General features: G+C 33.2%; 1 protein-coding gene across 4 annotated transcripts in view; it reads left to right on the top strand.

Moving 5' to 3' along the window:
* ATP11B (ATPase phospholipid transporting 11B (putative)) overlaps nt 1–23,758 on the top strand; it is a 107,643-nt gene that overhangs the window by 24,972 nt on the left and 58,913 nt on the right. For all 4 annotated transcript variants that reach the window (XM_012736972.3, XM_076003618.1, XM_012736971.2 and 1 more), the window contains exons 4-10: nt 1,189–1,269; nt 5,539–5,646; nt 5,848–5,976; nt 6,593–6,696; nt 8,512–8,559; nt 11,562–11,626; nt 14,886–14,967. In XM_012736972.3, coding sequence (XP_012592426.1) covers nt 1,189–1,269; nt 5,539–5,646; nt 5,848–5,976; nt 6,593–6,696; nt 8,512–8,559; nt 11,562–11,626; nt 14,886–14,967 — 617 coding nt within the window. The remainder of the gene's footprint in view (nt 1–1,188; nt 1,270–5,538; nt 5,647–5,847; nt 5,977–6,592; nt 6,697–8,511; nt 8,560–11,561; nt 11,627–14,885; nt 14,968–23,758) is intronic.

Below are 23,758 nucleotides of genomic sequence, written 5' to 3'. Positions count from 1 at the left end.
TTAATTTTAATTTTTTAAAAGAATTTTAATTTTTAAGCATCCCTGTGGGTATAGATTATTTATTCAAGAGTCTGTTTTCTTAGCTTAGATTTGTTTTAATTATAGACTGCTTGACAGTTTCTTAATTTTCACATTGTGCTTTGATATCTCTATCAAAATACCAAGGGAACTGCCCATGAAACTTAAGTATAGGTCAAGTCAAAAAATAATGATTGTCACCTTTCCTTTAAAGAAGTTATTGTTTTGATAAAACTTTAGCAACTTCTTTTAGTATTGCACTGAATTTTTGCATAAACTCTGAATTTTTCTCCCAGAACAACCTGCAATTTCAAAAGAAAAATTAAAACTTGGCAAATGATCATTTTAAAGCTTTAGGAAACATTTACTTTTTAAAAAAATTACTTTCCTTCATGAAGAGACAAGGAACTTCTAATTTTCTGTTAATAGAGCATCATCTTGATTTTCTTGGAAAAGCAAGAAATTTATACTAACCATATCCACATAACATCCATGCATTTGTGAAAATACTAGCTAAGATCAGAAATTCAGTTTGTCTGTGGAAAAGAAGAAATTTAATTGGCCTATCCACAATAAAGGAACATTAGTAAGTCATTAGATCCATGTTCTAAGTAACCATATGTAATTACTTTATAAATATTTCTTTACTTCTTCAGCAGTTTATTGAAACTTCAGTTGTATGATTTAAATCCTGATTGCAGCATCATTTTCCTAGCTATCTCACTCTGGCTCTGCTAGATGTAACAAAAAGGGTTTCAGTTGTAGAAAAAACCCTTTCCATAGTCTTGTTCCTAGTTCTCTGTCCCTAGTGTTGAGTTGAGTTTATTCTGAATCCCAAGGTAAAACTTGCTGACAGACTTTTCAGCATTTATTAGTATGTGCAAAGAAATGTGAAATGAGATCTGAGCAGCTATAGCTCCACTCCTTGGTATATATTGAGAAAAAACTTAAGGACTCTGTATGTGTTAAGAAAGCAGAGTGACCGAGTTCACTCTAACAGTATATGTGGATAGGCAATAGACATAATTATTCTTCCAACCCCATATAACGGCCAACAAAGTGAAATTGTGAAACTATACCCATTGTGTAATAGTATGAGATGTCAGATGTTAATAGTGTGACATACAATATAAAAATATAATAACTCTCCATTCTTTTTTTTTAATCTAGCTTATGATTGATACACCTACCAGTCCAATTACCAGTGGACTTCCTTTATTCTTTGTGATAACAGTAACCGCCATAAAGCAGGTATGAAATACTTTCTATTATTGTTGTTTTCCCCTAAGTCATTCAGAAGTTGCTAAATATTTCTACTCCAAAGTAACATTTATTGTTGTGAAAATAATTTCCATAAGAAAGTAGCAAATTTATTTGATACATGGTAAAATTAAACAAAAACAGCCACTGTATTATATTAATATTTCAGGTACCTGGTGACTCATGAAATGATTACCATTGTTAAAATATGTTGTTCCCTTGACATATCTAGGAAGCATCCCAAAATAAGTATTATATATATACCTACAAATTTATATATGATACTGAGTTTTTATTATAATCATCTTTGTAGAGTTTGGTGATATTTAAAGGAAATACAGCTCAAAAGGGATATATTTATAGGGAGTGGAAAATGTACTTCTGGCATGAACATTTGTGAATAAAAATTATATAGTGCTTTTCTACTTTTTTACAGCTTTCTCTGATAAAGTTATTTTTTAGGTAAAGTAATACCCTAGGGGAAATAGCTTCAACCAAATCATAGTTTGACATTAAAATCTAGGTATAGAGAAACAGGATTATTGGATAAACATAACAAATAAGAAGTAAAGAAATTTATAGAAATGTCATATTGATATAACCACCCCTCCTCAAAAAATCTCGACAGAGACTCAGTTATATAGGGATGATTTTGTCTACCTGCAAGAGAGTTAATGAATTTTCTTATATAAATGTGATAAATTTTCATTTTGAAAGATAGAAGCATAAGGTATAAATTGACATGGAAATAAAATTAACAAACATTTTACAATTCTAGGATGAAATCTGTTGTTTGTTACTTACATAAGAAGGATAAGAGGAGCCTGTAGATTAACAATTACATTATGCATTCAATGTGTCAGAATATTGAGCCACAACTCTCACTAAACTTAATTTCCCTTTCTTCACTCTTAGAGACTGGGTTTGTGTGTATTAGTCAATAAGCATCCAGATCACTCCATACAATTACATATTTACTTGGTTTTGCAGACGTCATTTATTTCATCAAAGTAACACATATTTGTCCCTTGGACCTCTTTTCTGTATGTATTTTCCTCTTAGGTGATTTCATCCAGTCTACTGGCTTAAAGTACTATCTATATATTGATGGTTCTCAAATTTATATCTATCTTGAAACTATTCTTTCAACTCCAAACACACGTATACAACTGTTTGCACATTTCCATTTGGTTATCTCACAAGAATCCTAAATAGTTCTCTTTTTTTTCTTCTAAAACTGTGCTACTCTTACTTTTCCCAGTTTATTGAATGGCACTACCCATCCACCCACCATAAAACTTGGAATCATCATACTTTGACTATTGCCATGTTTCAACTTTTTCTCTTCTCCCCTTTTGTCTGCCTTTGCCCTTTGTACTGTATTAAAATAAGAAAAAGCTCTATTATCAAATTACTTATACTTTAATATGAATGAGATTGTCAGTTCTTTATTTTTAACTTCTCCCAATCACATTTTCATATTAAGTCTTCTCTGCAATTGTATAATGCAAATATAGTGCTCTGGTAAATATTCTTTGCCCTCCATGAACCTAAAACCTATAAAGTAGGAACATAAGACAAAACATAAAAATAATTAGTTTAATAGAATAGTAGTGAGATCCAGTTAGTGGTAGAACACGTGATCAGAAAAGATGAGGAAATATTATTAAGATGAGTCTTGGAACATGGATAAAATGACAATTGATGAAGAAGGTGAGGTAGAAACAAACAACTTGGGCAAAGGACCAAATGAGAAAAAAGGCAAAACCTCTTTGGGGGAATTATAAGTCTAACTAATGTTTGGCCCTGTTTAGGAAAGTATTAAGAGATCATACTAGAAGTGTAGGTTGGTTCTAAATTAAGGAAACTGAAAGATTCTTTGCAGTAAGCATTGAGAGTCATTGAAGGGGAGCTTTGAGCAGGATAGTGAGTTAAAACAGTGTTTTGGGAAGATTAAACTGGTAGTAATATGTAGGCTGCCTTAGAATTTGTGAACTTGGATAAAAAAAAGAAAGTGAATTATTGCTGTGCTATTAATGTCATCTGACTATAAAAGAAAGTGTGCTTTCTGACAATTTCAGAAATGATGTTTTGACTCTTAATTAAATTTCTCTGAAATGATATATTACAGCTTAAATGGGGCCAACATAATTTAGTTATCTAAAGAGTGCTTTCCAAAAAGTTTCTGCCTGAAAAAAATAGACCTTTAAAGGAATCTTTAATATTTTGCTTTTTATTTTATGGTATTTTAATATTTTTAAAGTAATAGATACTTTTAAAATTGGAAACATTATAACATAGCATAGAATTAAAGTCTGTCTTACACATTTAACCTCCAGTCTCCTAGTTCTCCTGAGGGAGCAGTTATTTGTAAATTAGTCCAGATATCTATACAAAGTGTTCACATAGGCAAGCATATTTTTTCACAAATGGCAACATAGAACACAACCTATTTTGTAATTTACTTTTTATCACTTGATACTGTCTCTTAGATATCATTCCATTATCTGTACTTATGCTGTACCTCTGGGTCCTTGAATCTTCATAAAATAGCACAGGAAGTCTTTTTCACTTAAAAAAAATCACCACTCCTTAATGTTTAATCACAGGATTCTTGTGAAATGATTTCATTTGTTTCCCTTTTTAATGATGATCCATATAGCCCACTATATTTTTGTAAGTACAGTTGACCCTTGAACAACATGGGGTTGGGGGAAATGACACTCCAGCATTGAAAATCCATGTATAAATTTAGACTTCTCAAAGACTTTACTAATAGTGTGCTGTTTTATCTATTTTCTTTATTTACATTTTTTAGAGACAGACCCTTGTTCTGTTACCCAGGATGGAGTGCAGTGGCATGACTCCACCGTACTGCAACCTCTAACTCCTAGGCTCAAATAACTTGCTACCTTAGCCTCCCAACTAGCTAGGACTAGAGGTGTATGCCACCTGGTCAGGCTACTTTTTAACATTTTTTTGTAGAGATGGGGTCTTGCTGTGTTGCCCAGGCTGGTTTCAAACTCCTAGCCTCAAGTGAGCCTCCTGTCTCAGCCTCCCAAAGCACTGGGATTACAGGCATAAGCAACTGCACCTGGCCTAATAGCATACTTTTGACCAGAAGTCTTACTGATATGATAAATAGTCGATGAACACATATTTTGTATGTTATATATATTATACAGGATACTGTATTCTTAACAATAAAGTAAACTAGAGAAAACATTATTAAGAAGCTCATAAGGAAGAAAAAATATGTTTACTATTCATTAAGTGGAAGTGTATCATCATAAAGTTCTTCATCCTTATCCTTGTCTTCTTCATGTTGAGTAGACTGAGGAGGTGGAGGAAGAGGATGGGTTGGTCTTGCTGTTTCAGGGGTGGCAGAGGAAGAGGTAGAGGAGGTAGAAGGGGAGGCAGGAGAAGCAGGCATACTCCGTGCAACTTTAATTGAAAAAAGTCTGCATGTAAGTGGATTTGCACATGTACATTCAAACTCATGCTGTTCGACTTTACTAATTATAAATACTTCTGTTGGTCTATTGTTTAAGAAAGTAAAAGAACTCAATCTTAGTTTCAAAATTTTTTTATTTTTTTCTACTTATTATCTATAAATTTATACTTTATGATTAAAATATCATTTGTACATAGAATTTAGTGACTGATCAAGTGTTAGAGAAAGGTAAGAGTCAAGAATGACTCCCCAGATTTCTGGCAAAAGCAAATTTCTGGTAGACATTGGAAATGCAACAGACTTTGGAGATAACATCAATTTGTTTTTTAATAGGTTTAAGATATTTATGAGACTTCAAAATAGAGATATTAACAAGGCAATTAGATATTCAAGTTTGGAGTCCAGAAGAGAGATATGGTCTGGAGATATAAATTCAGAATTACCAGCATATTTATACTATTTGAAGATGCAGGGATAGAAGAAATCTAGTGAGAAAGTGAAGTATGAGAAAAAGGCCCACAAAGGTGACCTAGAAGGAGCCTCCCATAAAAATTGAGAAGTAACTAGGGGTCCTTTGAAAGCCAGGAATATGGGTATAATGAAAACCAAGAAAAGAGAGTGTTTCTAATAGGAAGGAATATCAAATACCTATAAGCATACCTTATACATCAAAGAAGCCTCATATAATTCTGGTAAGTGAAATGTTTTGGGCAAGGTTTTATGTTTTTGTTTTTTCTTTTCTCATCTGGCAAAAGTTTCTTCAACTTATACTAAAAAGATATTGTTTATTCTTTGGATATTTACAGGGATATGAAGATTGGTTACGACATAACTCAGATAACGAAGTAAATGGAGCTCCTGTTTATGTTGTTCGAAGTGGTGGCCTTGTAAAGACTAGATCAAAAAATATTCGGGTATGCATTTGGTATATAATAGAAATCAGTTGTATTTTGGTGCCATAGGCAGCACATAATTCTAATATTGATTGTGGTTTAGTTAAAAACCTGCTTTCCTGTACTAAAATACTGTGATAGACCACTTATTTAGTATCCAATAAAAATACGTCCTTGCCTTCTAAAATCTGTATATTCACTTTTCCTCCAAATTCTTCATAGGTGGGTGATATTGTTCGGATAGCCAAAGATGAAATTTTTCCTGCAGATTTGGTGCTTCTATCCTCAGATCGACTTGATGGTTCATGTCATGTTACAACTGCTAGTTTGGATGGAGAAACCAACCTGAAGGTTTGTTCATGCATATGTTTGAGTGTTGCTCTGGGTAAACAAAATATCTTTGGGTTATAGTAATATTTTTCTTTGGTTAATGTAATAAAGTTTGACCTGATTAAGGAGAAATTATTTTAAATTACTGAAACTTTTTAAAAATTAAAGTTTTGAAAAAGAATTGATATTATTATATATGTATTTTAAGGGTAGCCTCACATGGTTTAGTCAATTCAAGTTAAAAACAAAGTAATTTTAGGAAAAATATAACCTTTTAATATTTTGGTAACTTTTAGAATAAGGGACAGATTTCAGTTTTCTCAGTTTTCACAGTATAATCAAGGGGGAATAGTCACATTTTTTCCTGTTAAATTGCTTATAGTAAACTTTGAGCAATAGTGTCTGTACACACAGACTTAATTTCCTTATATGCAAATGGCCTTTGTAGATGGGTAATTATAGTAGCTCTGTTTGCTCCTTGTTTATTTTACATTTTTCTCTCTCTGTTTTGTTGTCTAGCTGAGTGAGCTTAAGTACAGTTTGCTGTGGTTTTTATCCATAAAAGAGATTTGAAGTAGTTGGTATCTAAGGTCCCATTTGGATCTTGAAACTCTGCAATTTAATTCATGTTTTTCAGACACACGTGGCAGTTCCTGAAACAGCATTATTACAAACAGTTGCCAATTTAGACACCCTCATAGCTGTGATAGAATGCCAGCAACCAGAAGCAGACTTGTACAGGTATGGTGTGATGTTCAATGTACTTATGTTAAGTCCTGTTTACAGACCTCATTTTTTATAACTCATAAACATACAATGAAATCTTTAGCCAATTAGAGACATTATTTGTGGAGCAGGTTGAAGGGGGATACAGATAAGGGGAAAAATGCTAAAAGCAGAATTTGCCAGGAGTCTAAGGAAAAAATATTAATTCAAAAGCTGTGTTTTTGTTCACAATTTCCTTCATATTACCTTCTATTTTGGTATGAACTAGCATGCTCGCTTTGTAGCTATAACAGTAATTGCAGTAGAAGTAATATTACCTTAGAAAAAATAATCTAATTTTTTTGGTAAGCTCCGTGAAGGGAGGGGCTATTTTTTTGTTTTCACTACTATATTATTTAGAGGATACTACTTTTAAATTAAAAGCATTTATATAGCGTTCAATATTTCACTTATATATAGCACTTAATAAAGTAAAAAAGATATAATTTTATATAAATATTATTCTTAACAGCTATGAGTTCCTCAGGAATAGAAACTGTTCTTACTCATATATCACCTATCATAATGAGCACAAAATTAAAAATTTTTAAAAATTTATTAGATATTTAAAGATCTTGTTTCTGAAAGGATGGAAAGAAGGAAAGGAACAAACTTCTTTTAATATTATGGTTTACTAAATAAAATATCAGTCATCTTTCAGTGATCTTGCTAATTATTATAGGCTATGTAATAGAAACAGCTTTCTATTGTTAAGGATTTATATGAGACACTAAGTTCATTTCTACTCAGTAACTGGTGATAGACTATAATTTGCAAGCACATTATAAAAATTACCCTCAGCTTCTTTTTTTTTTTTTGAGACAGTCTCACTTTGTTGCCCAGGCTAGAGTGAGTGCCATGGCGTCAGCCTAGCTCACAGCAACCTCAAACTCCTGGGCTCAAGCAATCCTGCTGCCTCAGCCTCCCGAGTAGCTGGGACTACAGGCATGCGCCACCATGCCCGGCTAATTTTTTTCTATATGTATTAGTTGGCCAATTAATTTATTTCTATTTATAGTAGAGATGGGGTCTCACTCTTGCTCAGGCTGGTTTTGAACTCCGGACCTCAAGTAGTCCATCCGCCTCGGCCTCCCAGAGTGCTAGGATTACAGGTGTGAGCCACTGCGTCCGGCCAAGCTTCTTATCATCATATTGTATATCTCCCCCGTTTGTCTTCCTGCATACATCCCTCTCTTGGTTTTCTTCCTGCACTTTAGATTTAAGGCAGCCAGAAGTTTAAATATCACTATCAGGTTAAAGAAGCTCTCCAGTTCACTTAGAGGTTTTTGCTTACTACTGTTAGTGGTAGGCCACTTAACTCATACATGCCAGTTGCTCAATGAATATTTGTTGAATAAATGAATAAGTAGATAAATGATTTGGTTCCAGTGATCCATAGGTCACAGAAGGCTTTATTTAGTAAATGGTAATGAAATATATGAACATTCATTGTTGGCTAAATAATGTATATATCTTTGTTTAGCAGTTATAAATTCTCATGATAACCAAACTAATAATAATGTATAACATCTACATTGCCATTTTGAAAACATTTTTAGTTATTACCTCATTCATAGCTGGAGTACGGGTGGCAATAATTTTAGATTTTTTAAAGCTTGAGGACTATTTATTTTTATAATTTCTGCCATGAATATTGGACCATTTGTATATATAAAAGGTTGGTTTTGTTTCATTTATGAGAATAGTGCTAAAACTATCCAGAATGTTCCACCCATTGATGTCATAAGTAATATAACATATATATTTATAATATGGTGAATTTTTTAATAGATTCATGGGACGAATGATAATAACTCACCAAATGGAAGAAATCGTAAGGTAAGAATAACTTCATGTTATTTAATTACTTTTAAGTGGGAACTGTTTGGAAGGACTAGAAGTTAAAGGGGAGATTAGCTGAATAAACAGCATATCATGGAAATGGTTTACCTTAAAACATTTAACATTTCATCTGCTAGTAATTTGTAGCAGCAGTGAGTAAGGATGAAACAAATCCTATGAAATGACATAAGAATAATTTAGTAAGATTGTTTGAATTTTTATATTTCATTTTCTATTAATATTTGGTAGTAACATTAAAATAAAACATAGCTGCTTTAATTCAGATTCTTATGCATTTAAACCCACAACACTTAAAGGCTAGAATATGAAAAATAATTTATATAATATTTAACAAGTATAAATGCTATGGTTTTCTTTACTTCAGAATCATTCAGCACAAGCTAAAGTATTTATGGCTGATCCAAAACTGCTTACTCACTCTTCTGATTAGTTTATTGCTTGGTTGGTTGTTTTATTTTATTTTCCCTCAATATCCAGGTTAATTTCCAGTGCCTTAATTTGCATGAGTGCAAAGATTTGCTGATAGGATGAGATTACACTGTTATTCATGACTGTAAACCTAATTTATAATCAATCTTGGAATCAGTCCTTGAATTTCTAATCAAATTTGACATTCTATTTCTTTTCTTGGGACATGGTCAATTTATACTGGCTGTATGAAATAAGTCACTAACAAAGAGTGGAGCATTTTTCAATAAAATCCTTAAGACAAGCCAACAAAAATATTATGTATTAGCACTGATTCACATTTTTAATAAGCATTAACATAGGAGTACATTCAATAAACTCTGTAATAAAATATTTTATGTGTAGGACCCCTGCTGAGTAACTAAATTTATTTTGATTTTTGGTGGTGAAATAGTGGGAAATGTGTGACTACATAGACTGAATTGCATTAAAATATTATGGCTAGTCAAGAAAAATAGCAATTATGTTACTTTAGTTCTAGGGTGGTTAAAAATGAACCATGTTCTTCACTGAAGCAACCTGAATGAATTGATGAGTTATCTTTCATTTATTTATTTATTTATTTTTGTTGTTATTTGTGTTTTTTGCAGGGTTCCCAACTTTTTATTTTGCCAAGTTAGGAAAGTACAATCATAGCCACAACAACTATCATCTATCCTAATCAATTTTATAAAAGAAAGGACATTTAAAAACAAAATTTTAAAACGTAAAAAAAAATTATATCAGTTTAAAGGTTTCTTGACATATATGTTAATTATGTGATATATAATGAAATACATATTTTATATAAGATATAAAGTATATATAGGCCACGTCGCCTAATCGAAAAAAATAAATAAATAAAGTATATGTATATATACACATATGTATATATAATTTCTGTACATGCCTATCTTTGTTTGTGTGTATTCTCATTTCACTGAACACCATTGAAAACTTGGATGGACCTGCACCTAAACTGGAGCCCACTGATTAGAGGATGATGGCAGCACAGAAAGGGAGGAGGTTCTGTGTGGAGGATATGGAGGGGCCCTGCAACTCAGTCAATATAGAAAATGGCTTATTAGGCCCAATACTGACAAGGATCCCTAGGTTGATGATGGTGGCATTAGGAGGTCTTTGTCCTTAGATACTTGGATGAGGATATGTCAGCGTGGAAGTCCTGAAGTAGCAGCATTTTAAACTCTGTGTTCTGTCTGGGTACCTAATAATATACTAGTAGAAATCTTTCAAAACAGCTGGGATTGAAGATATTAACTTTGTAATACGAAGCTCCCTTATTTAGATATTGCATTTTGCCAGACGTGATTGGACACATGATACACTATGCATGTATAAATTGTCTAGATCAGAATAAAAAAGCTAGTTAATGTACTTTTCTGAGCAAAACCAACTGAACTCCTGAACCCACAGAGAGCATCCATTTTTGTTTCTCCAAAGACTCTTCCTTCATTTGATGAATTATCTTTTAATCTGAAGCTATCATTGTATACCAATTTGATATGCCAATATGAGCACAAAGAATTCCTATTTATTGTTAGAAGCAGCATCAAGTGAAAATTAGCTATTTTATAGCTCATGATTGGTTCCCATATTTATTTTGGAATATTCGTGGAGCGCACTCCAAATATGACTGCCTAGTAGAATCATACTTGTTAACTATATCCCAAACATCTGGTCCTCCTTGGTTCGTTGCTTTTTTAAAAAATTTTTTTAACAGTATTTGAGTTTGCAGATATCTTCATAAATGGTTCAGATTCTCTTTGGTTTAGATAACTGTTTATATTGCAGAAAAGCATAAAGAATATTTTAAAAAGGCTTTTTAACTTATCCATAGCAGACTCTTATCATTTTGCTATCACTAAGAAGATACAATTTCCTTTCTAGTTATTCCTTGTCGTTTTATATCTCCTTTATGGAGAGAAATTCAAACAGCAAGAAGACCTGTGCTCCAAGAAGTATACAATGCAAGTAGTCAAGTTATACTGTGCAATCTTGCCTAGAAAAAGTACTAACATACTTTCACATTATATTTTATAATCCAGTATAATTTTAATTGTGCAGAACTCATGCATTTACACAAATCATACTACAATCTATATTTACATTGCATTTTAATTCTATATTTTCACTTTCAAACTATTAATTTTGCCAAAAATATTTTAAATTTCACCTTCTGCTAAATGTTTTAAAATCAGTACTTAATCTTTGATTTTGCTGAATTTTCTGTGTAAAATTTTTTGATACTAGTGGCTTTGTGAGTTTATTTACACGCATATTCTTTTTTCTGAGCCACTAATCTTAAAGTGACTGAAATACTAAAGCAGGTGTTTGTTGTTACAGTAACTAACATCATGATTGGTTTAGGCAGCTTTATACAGCTAGGATTTTGGTTTTCTATGAAAGCAATGTTGTAACTATAGCCTAAGTACCTCCTGTTGAAGATGCCATTTTTGGAATTGAATTTTTAATATATTCAATGCTTTTGTGTTATTTTCCTTTTTTCCTAGACCTCTGGGGCCAGAGAGTCTCTTGCTTCGTGGAGCCAGATTAAAAAACACAAAAGAAATTTTTGGTTTGTACATGTTTAAACATTTTAAATTATTGATTTGTATTGGTGCTTTATATGAAGTATTTTAAAAAGCATAATATTTGTGGTCTTTTGATGGGATAATTTATTAACTAAATGTTTTTATGATAATTTTTGTATAAACATCATATTAATATAGTTTTGTATTTTTTTTGTTTTTGTTGATCACTGTTTTTGAGTAATAGACTAGACCCTTATTCTTATATTGTCTTTGTGTGAGTACTTGTGAAATGAGTGCCAATATAATTCTGACACTTCTAGTAATGGTGGACGTGTATAAGAACCAATATAATCTGGCATCATGGTGCCAGTAGACCACTTCTATAATTCCATTATGATTATTCTTAGATTAGATTCATTATTGCTGACTTATTCATTCATACATTCACTCATTCAATAAATTCTTGTTGACGCTAGTTGTATACCAAGTATATTGGAACATATACCGACTAGATCAAAAGGATGAATAAATACTTCCCTTGCCTTGGAAATCTAAATTAATTTAATATACTCTGAATCAACTCTAGGCAAATTGTGAAGTTGATGATAACCTTTAGCTGTCAACTAGCTCCTCTCATTTCAGGAATGGCCCTTAGTATCCTGGCCTACCCTGTTGCCCAGTGGCTGTCTACAGCTTTCAAGGTCCTCTTTTTCATTCTCTTTTTTTCCTGTTACCTCTCTCAGTTTTAGGCTCTCTAATAAAGAAATCCATGTGTGTGTGTGTGTGTATATAAATATATATATAAAGAAAGAAAGAAAAAGAAAATAACAAGTGTTGATAAGGATATGGAAAAATTGAAACCCTTGTGCATTGCTTATGGGAGTGTAAAATGTTGCAGATGCTGAGAGAAATAGTTTGGCAGTTCTTTAATAAGTTAAACATATAATTACCATATGACTCAGAAATCCTACTCTAAATATATACCCAAAAGAACAGAAAATGGGTGTTCAAACAAAAAACTTGTACAAGAATGTTCATAGAAGCACTGTTTACAATAGCCAAAGTCGGAAACACCCCAAATATCATCACCTAATGAATGGATAAACGAAATGTGGTATATTCATATAATGGAATATCATTCAGCCAAAGAAAGAATAAAGTACTAATGCATGCGACAACATGGGTGAACCTTGAAAATATTATATTGACTAAAACAAGCCAGGCACAGAAGGTCATATATTATATGATTCCATTTATTTGAAATATCCAGGAAAATTCATAGAGACAGAAAGTAGATTAGTGGTTCTCAGAGGCTGAGGAGCAGAGGAGAATGGGGGAATGATTGCTTAATGGTTGTCTTTGGGTGTAATGAAAATGTTCTCTACTTAGTAGGATGGCTACACAAAATTATGATGTACTAAGTGTCACTGGTTAATTTGGTAAACTACATGTTATGTGTATCTTACCATAATTAAAAAAAAAAATCGGCTGGGCGCAGTGGCTCAAGCCTGTAATCCTAGCACTCTGGGAGGCCGAGGCGGGCGGATTGCTCGAGGTCAGGAGTTCGAAACCAGCCTGAGCAAGAGCAAGACCCCGTCTCTACTATAAATAGAAAGAAATTAATTGGCCAACTAATATATATATATAAAATTAGCCGGGCGTGGTGGCGCATGCCTGTAGTCCCAGCTACTCAGGAGGCTGAGGCAGAAGGATTGCTTGAGCCCAGGAGTTTGAAGTTGCTGTAAGCTAGGCTGACGCCACGGCACTCACTCTAGCCTGTGCAACAAAGCGAGACTCTGTCTCAAAAAAAAAAAAAAAAAAAAATCTATAATAATGTTTTTTAGTGGTAGAAGCCAGAGTAACCCTTCAGGGCTTTTAGACCTTTTCATGTAACACTGTATTTTAACACATCATCCTAGCATTAATACCTTCACTCTTGTTTACCTTAAAGCAGGTGTCCAAATTCTGTACACTCTCAAAAGAAAACGTGTAATTGAATGCCTTTAGATGGGTCTGTCTTCTATTGTTTTCCTCAGCACCACCACCACCTGTTTTATTATTCTGGATGTTTTCTCACATTCCTGTAATTTTAATGCCCTTTGTCATTTGAGTTATAAGCCCTGCCTTTCAGGAATAATTCTAATGATAAGAATTACAGGGCAAATCTTTAGGAAGAGGGTATGGTGGGCCTTACACTGGTTTTTAAATCTTAGTATTCAGGGATGGGAATGAACATTTATTGATGATCTGTTTCAAGGCATTTTGCTAATTTTTCATATAGATTTCATAACTCTCAAGTATTTTTTTCCCATTTATTTATTTATTTTTTATTTTTTATTTTTTTTTTTTTGAGACAGAGTCTCACTTTTGTTGCCCAGGCTAGAGTGAGTGCCATGGCGTCAGCCTAGCTCACAGCAACTTCAAACTCCTGGGCTCAAGCGATCCTCCTGCCTCAGCCTCCCAAGTAGCTGGGACTACAGGCACGCACCACCATGCCCGGCTAATTTTTTTGTATATATACTTTTAGTTGGTCAATTAATTTCTTTCTATTTTTAGTAGAGACGGGGTCTCGCTCAGGCTGGTTTCGAACTCCCGACCTCGAGCAATCCGCCTGCCTCAGCCTCCCAGAGTGCTAGGATTACAGGCGTGAGCCACCACGCCCGGCCTTTTTTTTCCCATTTAAAGATGGGAAAATTGAAACTCAGACAAATTACTTACCCTGGGATATAGAACTAGTAAGTGACAGAGCTAGTATTCAAACCAAAGTCTACAAACTTTTATATTAATACAAGGCTAGTCTTTCCTAATTTCATTCATTCCCCAGTGTTAGTCCCATTACTCCTGTCTTTTTGCTCATCTCAGAGTCGTTCACATGGGAACAAGTTTTTTAAATAGCACTTCCCTTATGTTTGCTCAACTTAGACAGACTTCCGTATTATCTCTCCAGTGCTTATGGAATGGTGTCTAGACTCCAGATCTTGGCATTCAGGGCCTTTCACATTCTGGCCCCAATCCTTTGTTCTACCCTAACAAAAAGTACTTTTCCATTTCTGTCTTTATTAAATATCGTTTGCTGTATCTAAATGGCTTTCCCTGCCATCTTTATCCCATTCAGCAGGTTGAGTGACCAGGGTTCCCCAAAATTGGACATCGAAAGCATTTAAAACTCTGAAAAGACTTAAAGGAAGGCAAAATTATAATTGTGATACAATATACTTTCTTAGAAGCTTTCATGCTAGTGAGTGTATTTATTTTTGTGAAACATGCTAGAAGATTATTTTAAATGATAGTTTTATTTTGTAGGTGTTGCTGTTTACACTGGAATGGAAACTAAGATGGCATTAAATTACAAAAGCAAATCACAGAAACGATCTGCAGTAGAAAAGTAAGAGAACTTTATATTTTCATTTATTTATATATAATTATAACTATGTGTATATTAATCATATGTGTATAAAATATGTATATAAATATATGTATTATCAGGTCAGGTAAACAAGATGATAGCCTTGGAATGGGAATAGTTTTTTATATTTTTATGTATACGCAGCATTTTACATAGTATTTGGCATATAGTAGGTTCTAAAGTATAACTTTAAAAATTAATACTTTGTGTAAATGGAGGAATCACTTGGTCAGATTAACCCTCCAAAAATAACAATTTAAAATATTGAAAGAATAATTAAAAAAAAAAAAACAACAATTTGAAAGCACTGGAGATTAACCAAAAGCATATAGACACTGGCAAGGAGTCTAATCCTGAAAGATGGCAGCAATAAGAGAAAAGTTTAAGAGTGCAACTTTCTGACTAAAGTCACTTCCTAATTTTTGTGCTGCTTAGGGCATCAAAAAGTCTGAGCTTTATTGAATTGAAATATCAGGGGATAAAGTTTAAAGCTCAAAGAGAAGCTAGAAAGTTAGAGGGAAATATGAAGGGAGGGAGCCATAGAAGGAATTAACTCCAAAACCTGCACATATTTTCTGCTCAAATCCTTGGCTGACTGCTAGAACTATGCATGTGCAAGGAAGACCTCAGTTGGCTTGGCAAAAGTACAACCACCAAAAGCTGAAAGAACTCAGCAGAGAACTTTGATGCTACCCATTATATTGGAAATGGAGTTTGGTATTTGCCAGCCAAATTAACTGCCTACTGGAATAAAATTCAGCACTCTTCTAGGGAACATAATAGAATGCAGACTGTCTACAGTGTATTATTTATAAAGTCCAATATGCAATAAAAACTAAGCAGACGTGAACAAATGTAACTCATACTGAAGAAAAAAAGCACTCAATAGAAACTGTCTCCAAAATGACCTAGATCTTGCAATTTAAAAGATAAGAACTGTAATATATTATAAATATGTTCAAGGGCCTAAAGGAAAATTTGGATGAACATATGGGAAAACTCAGCAGAGAAGTGGAAACTGTAAAAAAAAAATCCAACGGTAATTCTTGAGTTGAAAAATATAATTACTAAAATGTAAATATCATTAGATGGGCTCAGCACCAGATTGAGGAAAACAGAAGACATTATCAGTGAATTTGAAGAAAAAGCAATAGAAATTATTCAATCTGAAGAACAGAGAGAAAAGATTGAGAAAAAATGAACAGAGCACCAGAGCCTTGTAGAGCAATATGAAGCTATCTAGCATGAGTATAATTGATCCCCCAAAAAGAAGAGAGAGAACAGGATAAAGATATTTGAAAAAAATAACAACTAAAAAATTCTGAAATTTGAGAGAAAATTTTAGCCTGCCCTACCAAGAAGATCAGCAAACGCTAAGCAGGAAAAATGCAAATAAAAAAACACCAAAACACGTAATTGTCACACTATAAAATCCAAAGAAAAAGAGAAAATATTGTAAATAGCCAAAGAAAAACACATCACATCCAAGTGATTCACAGTGTGCATGATATCTGACTCTCAGAAACAGCAGAGGACAGAAGGCTTCTGGGAATTGCTGAAAGAAAAAGAAATGTCATCCCCAAATACTATATCCAGCAAAACTAACCTTCAAAAAAAAGGCAAAATGAAGACATCATCAGAAAGCATTCACTTTCAGATCTACATGATAAGAAATGCTAAATAAAGTTATTCAGAAGGAATAAAGAGAATCATTGACAAATATGTTCCTAGGTATAAAAGACTATATGTAAAATATTCTTTTTCCCCTTTAATTGCTTTAAAAGTTATGAGCATTTCAGAGTAAATTGTACAACGTTGTATTGTGGCATTTATTTTGTGTGCGTGTGTGTGTATAGCAGCACAAAAGATGAGGATGGGTATAAATGAACTGTACTATTGCAAACGTCCTACATTTTATGTGAAGTAGTACAACATCATCTCTAGATTGCAATAAGGTAGAGATGTATATTTTTTTTTTTTTTTTGCATAAACATACAGAACAGGAAGAGAGATGTATATTTTAATCCCTAGAGCTACCATGAAAAACAGTAAGGCAAAGATTTATATCTAATAAGTCATAGAACAATTGAATACTAAAAATATTTGGTAAACACGAAAGAAGGCAAGAAAAGAAAAATAGAGAAATAAAAAACAAATATGATGAATAGAAAATAAATAGCAAAATGGTATTCCTAATTCTGACCAAAAATTATATTAAATGTAAATGTACCAGTCTAATAAATCAGAGATTGTCAGATTGGATAAAAGAACAAGACCCAACTATATGCTATCTAGAAGAGATGCTGTTTGTTTGTTTGTTTAGTACAGATGAGGTTTCATTATGTTGCTTAGACTGGTCTCAAACTCCTGGCTTCCCAAAGTGCTAGGATTACAGGCGTGAGCCACCATGCCCAACCAGAGACGCACTCTAAATACAAAGGTACAAATAGGTTGACATCAAAAGATATATACCATACAAATATTAATGGGAAGCATGTGAAAGCTAGCATTGTTACGTAATTGCACATGGCAAGTCCATCTAGGCAGAATCATATGAGGTGGCATAAAACAAATATCAAAAGATTGAAATAATACAGAACATGTTCTTTGTCAGAGGGAATTAGATTAGAAACCAATAACACATCAAACTTTGCAGACCTGAGGCACAGTCTGTGTTAGAGGGAAATATATACCTATAAATATTTATATAAGAAAAGAAGAAAAGCTTAAAATTAATCATCTGAGTTTCCACCTCAAGAAGCTAGGTAAAGAAGAACAATTAGACACAAACTGAGAAGAAAAGGAAAAAATTAATTAAAGATGTAAGCTAAAACCAGAGGAATAGAAGACAGATAAACAGTACACAAAATGAACAAAGACAAAAGTTGATTCTTTGAAAATATTAATAAAATCCATAAATTCCTACTCAGGTTGACTGATTGGGAAACAAGAGAAATAGCAGAAGAGAAAAAAATTTCCGCTATCAGGGATGAAAGAGAAGATATCTTTATAGGTCCTACAAATATCAAAGACTAAAAAGGAAATACTTCGAACAACTTTATGCCACTTAATTTTACAACTTTGATGAAATGGACACATTCTTTGAAAACACTTATCAAAATTCACACAGGATGAAACAGAATATCTAAATATAGCCCTATATCTATATAGGGCTATATCTATCAAAGAGATTTAATTTATTATTATTAATATCTTCACACAAAAGGATAGTCTTTTCAACACATAGCACCGAAACATTTGTACATTTGTATGTCAAAAGCTAAACCTTCACCTTTATTCCGCCCCCTCAATATACAAAAACTATGGCACCGAAACATTTGTACATTTGTATGTCAAAAGTTAAACCTTCACCTTTATTCCGCCCCCTCAATATACAAAAACTAACTCAATATAAGACCTAAATATAAGAAATAAAACATGGGAGAATATTTTTGTGACCTTGGTTTAAGTAAAGATTTCTTATAGGAAACGTACAAAAAAAATGAACAAAAAAATTGGCAAATTGAACTTCATCAAAATTTAAAATGTCTGCACTTCAAAAGATACTCTACAAAAATAAAAAAAGATAAGCCAGAGACGAAAAGAATATGTTTGCAAAGCACTTATCTTATAAAGGACTTGTACCCAGAGTATTCAGTCTTACCATTTCTTTTGAACATTATCCTAGAAGCCTAATGCAACAAAATAAAAGCCATAAGTATTAGAAAGCAAGAAGTAAAATTGATCTACTGGAAGACACATGATTTTTCACATAAAGTTATAAAGGTTCAACAAAAAATCTAAAGTAATAAGTGAGTTTAGTAAGGTTTCAGGACACAAAGTAAATAAAGAAAAACTTTTATGTGTATATAATAGCAGGAAACAGTAGGAAAATGAAAATTTTTAAAAAACAGTTATATTCACAGTAGTGTCAAGTGTAAAATATTTAGGAATAAGTTTTTCAAAACTTGCGTAAGGGCCGGTCGAGGTGGCTCACGCCTATAATCCTAGCACTCTGGGAGGCCAAGGTAGGTGGATCGCTCAAGGTCGGGAGTTCAAAACCAGCCTGAGCAAGAGTGAGACCCCGTCTCTACTATAAATAGAAAGAAGTTAATTGGCCAACTAATATACATAGAAAAAATTAGCTGGGCATGGTGGCGCATGCTACTTGGGAGGCTGAGGCAGAAGGATTGCTTCAACCCAGGAGTTTGAAGTTGCCGTGAGCTAGGCTGATGCCACGGCACTCTAGCCAGGGCAACAGAGCAAGACTCTGTCTTAAAAAAATACAAAACCTGTAAGAGTTCTATAATGAAAACTATAAAACATGGTGAGCGAAATTAAAGAAGACTTAAATAAATGGAGAAAACATATTAATAGATTGGCAGGCTCAGTATTGTCACACTGTCAATTGATGTATAGTTTCTTTCAGTTTCAATTAAAATCCAATCAAGCTTTTCTGTAGTAATTGACAAGGTGATTCTAAAATATATATTAAAATGCATATCCAAAATGTACAGCAAAAGCAACCTTTTTTTTTTTTGCAAAAGCAACCTTTTAAGAAAAGAAAGCTAGAAGATTTATATTACCTAACTTCAAGACAATATAAAGCTGCAGTAATTACAGTATGATATTAACAAAAATAATAGTTCAATGGAATAAAATAGAGAGTTGAGAAATAGACCTATTCATATATAGCTAGTTGATTTTCAACCAAAACATCAAGTCACTTTCAATAAAAAAAATGATAGTCTTTTCAACAAATGATGCAACAACAATTGGATATCCATATGGGGAAATATACCCTACCTCACATTATACTCCAAAATGTTTTTCAGGATGAGGCATAGAACTAAACATAAAAGCTAAAATTATAAAACTTTTAGAAGAAAACTTAGGAATATATCTTCATGACCTTGGAGTAGATAAAGATTTTTTAGGATACAACAAACAAACTTAAAAGAAAATATGGATAAATTAGACTACCACAAAATTGAAAGCTTCTGCTTATCAGGCTACACATGAAAGGAAATGAGCACACAAACCAAAAACTGAGAGACAATATTTATAAAACATATATCTGACAATGGACTTGTATACAGAATATATAACAATACATATATATTTTTAAAAATTCCTGCAAATTAATAATAAAAAGAGAAACAAGCTAATGAAAAAATGGGCAAAAGACAGGAGACACTTCACAAATGTCCCATAAGCACATAAAAAGAGTGTACAACATCATTAGTCATGAGAGAGATGCAGATTAAAACTACAAGGAGATCTGGTATAACAATAGTGAGTACCAAAAAATAAAAAAATAAAATAAAACTACAAGGAGATACAAGTACTCAGCTAGAATGGCTAAAATTTGAAAATCTAAAAGTTCCAAGTATTGATAAGGATATGGACAAGTAGAACTCTTCTAAATAATTCGTGGGTCAAAGAGGAAATCCAAAAAAATTTTTTTTAAATATCTAAAAGCTAATGAAAATACAGTGTATCAAAATTTGTGGGGTGCAGCTAGAATAATGTGGAGATGGAAATTTATAGCACTAAATATTTGCTTTAGAACAGAAACAGCAATGACAGAAATCAAAATTTAAAACACAATACTGTTTATAGTTGCTTCCCAAAAAAGAACAACCTAGGTACACATCTAACAAAATATTTGTAAATTTCTATGGTGAAAATTACAAAATGCTGAGAAAAGAAAGTAAAGATCTGGGTAAATGGAACACTATATCATGTTCATGGATTGAAAAACTCTATATAGTAAATATGTCAATTTCCCCCAGATTAATTAATAAGTTTAATGCAGTTCCTGTCAAAATCCTGGCAAGATTTTTTTGTGGAAATAGACAGTCCTATTCTGAAAATTATATAGAAAGGCAAGGGAACCAGCATAGCTAACAATTTTGAAAATGGAAAGTGGGAAGAATCACTAATGTTAAGGCTTACTATATAGCTATAGTAATCAAGGCAATTTGGTGTTGGTGGAGTAATAGAGAATCCCATAATAGGCCAACAGAAGTACACCAAATTGATTTTTGGCAACAGTGCAAAAACAGTACGATGGAGGAAGGATAATCTTTTCAACAAGTGGTGGTAGAACAATTGGACAGCATTCATAACAAAGAAAAAGAACCTAAACCTCACGCCCTATATAAAAATTAATGCAGTTGGAGCATAGATTTCAATGTAAAACATAAAACTTATTAGAAGAAAATATAGAAGAACTTCAGGACCTAGAGTTAGGCAAAGAATTACTAGATATGACACTAGAAGTACAATTTCTAATGAAAAGATAAATTAGACTTCATCAAAATTAAAAACTATTGTACTGTGAAAGACCTTGTTAAAAATACAAGCCACAGACTGGGGGAAAATATTTGCAAACCACAAATCTCCCAGAGGCCTTATATTTAGAAATGTAAACGACTCTCAAACTCAGCAATAACACAACAATCCAATTAGAAAATAAGCAAAAAATGCCAGGCGCGGTCTTTCATGCCCGCTCCAGTCATAGCACTTTGGAAGGCCAGGTTGAAAGGATCGCTTGAAGCTAGGGGTTTGAGACCATCCTGGGCAACATAGGAAGACCCCATCTCTATAAAACCATTTTTAAAAATTAGCTAGATGTGGTGGCACATACGTAGTCCCAGCTACTCGGGAGGCTGAGCCAAGGAGGATCGCTTGATCTCAGGAATTTGAGGTTACAGTGAGTTAGGATCATGCCTCTGTCCTCCAGCCTGGATGACAGAAAGACTCTGTCGAGATAGAGAGAGAGAGAGAAAGAAAGGGAGGGAGGGAGGAAGGAAGGAAATAGTCAAAAGATATGAATACATATTTCACTAAAGAGGAGTTGCAGATGGCAAATAATCACATTAAAAATATGTTCAACATCATTACCTATTGGCAAATTATAGCCACATTGGCTATCAGGTAGAGAAACTGGATCTCTCATACCTTGTTGGTGGGAATGAAAAATATTATACCTGGAAGATAATTTGGCAGTTTCTTACAAAACTAAAAATTCCTTTACCATATGACCTAAAAATTATACTCTTGGGCATTTATCTCAGAGAAATAAATTTTATGCTGACACCAAAAGTCATACGGGAATGTTCATAGCAGCTTTATTTGTATTTAATAACAGCAAAAAACCTGGAAACACCTCAGTGTCTTTCAAGGGTGAGCAGTTGAACAAACTCTGGTACATCTATACGATGGAACACTACTACACAATAAAAAGGAATGAATTATTAACATATGCGATGGCCTGCAACGGCCTGAATGGACCTTAGAAGCATTCTCTTTACTGAAAAAAGTCAAGCTCAAAAGGTTACACACTGCATGATTCCTGTTGCATAACATTCTCAAAATGACAAAACTATAGAGATGGGGAGCAGATTAGTAGTTGCCAGGGAACAGGGTTATGGTAGGAGATGGGTGAAAATACAAAGAGATAGCATAAGGGAATTATTTTAAGGTAGTAGAACGGATCAGTTTCTTGATAGTGATGGTATATAAGTATATTCTCATTCTTTGAAACACACATTTTGGCTTGTGATTATCTCAGTTTTTTTGTTTTTAGAGCAATTTTTGTGAAACCATAGATAAGTCAAAAATTCACGTTATTTTTTAATATGGTTCGTCATGGAACCAGTGAAGTGCAGATAGCTCGAAATATCAATGAAGTGTTTGGGAAGGATGTGGCTAATGAACGCACAGTATGTCAGGGGTTTGAGAAGTTCCATTATGATGATTTTAATCTTGCAAATGAGCCATGTGGGTGACCTGAGACTAAGGTGGATAATGATGAGCTAAAAGCTGTAGTGGAAGGGAGTCCATCACATCCATCTCAACTTATCGTGAATTAGCAGCAAGGTTTGACATTACTATTCCGATAATATTGGACCATTGGAAACATATCAGCAAGGTACAGAAGCTGGATAGATGAGTACCACATGAATTAAATGAGCATCAGAAGAAAACTCGTCTTGAAGCTTGCCTTTCTTTGCTGTCCCGACATAAAGGCGAACCATTTCTACACCGTATTGTTGTGTGTGATGGAAAATGGATGCTTTTTGCCAGTATTTGGCACAGTGATTAGATAAAGGTGAAGTGCCAAAACACAGTCCAAAACTGAATATTTATCAAAAAAAGCTAATGGTGTCTGGTGGTGAGAGGTGATACATTAATAAACATAGAACATATGCCATGGTATTATTATTATTATTATAACCTTAATGCTGAGTCTTATTTGTGTACTATAAGAGACTTTGAAACTATTGACTGAATTCTTCATGAGAAAACTCAATGTAGAAATTACTTACAAATATTTTTGTGTGATCTGTTGTTGTGGTAGGTTTTCTGAAATAGAATTCCTTTTTTTCTGTCAAATAAGAAATTAAAACTAATATACAATGAAAAATTAGATAATGTGATACTAGTTTGAAAATTAAATTAGGGAAAGTTGAATATAAACCAAAGTAATTAGTACAGACTGTAGGAGGGAGATGGTTTTTTGAGTTAAACTGCAAAAAATAGACTTATAGGGGAAAAAGAAGAGTGTGTATGATGAGGGAAGTAATGAGCAAAGACAGAAAGATGGAAATAAACCAAGGGTTACAGTTATATTATTACAAGGCGACATGAAAAAAAGGTCAGAATGTGGAGTCAGACAGATGTAGATTTAAACTTTAGATCACCTGCTTATTGGCTGTTTCCTTGGACCAGATGTTTCATCCCCTTGATCCAAGTGTTTTCA

The sequence above is a fragment of the Microcebus murinus genome, chromosome 1 (genome assembly GCF_040939455.1).
Source record: "Microcebus murinus isolate Inina chromosome 1, M.murinus_Inina_mat1.0, whole genome shotgun sequence".
Taxonomy (NCBI): domain Eukaryota; kingdom Metazoa; phylum Chordata; class Mammalia; order Primates; family Cheirogaleidae; genus Microcebus; species Microcebus murinus.
This window is presented reverse-complemented; position numbering and strand designations above follow the sequence as displayed.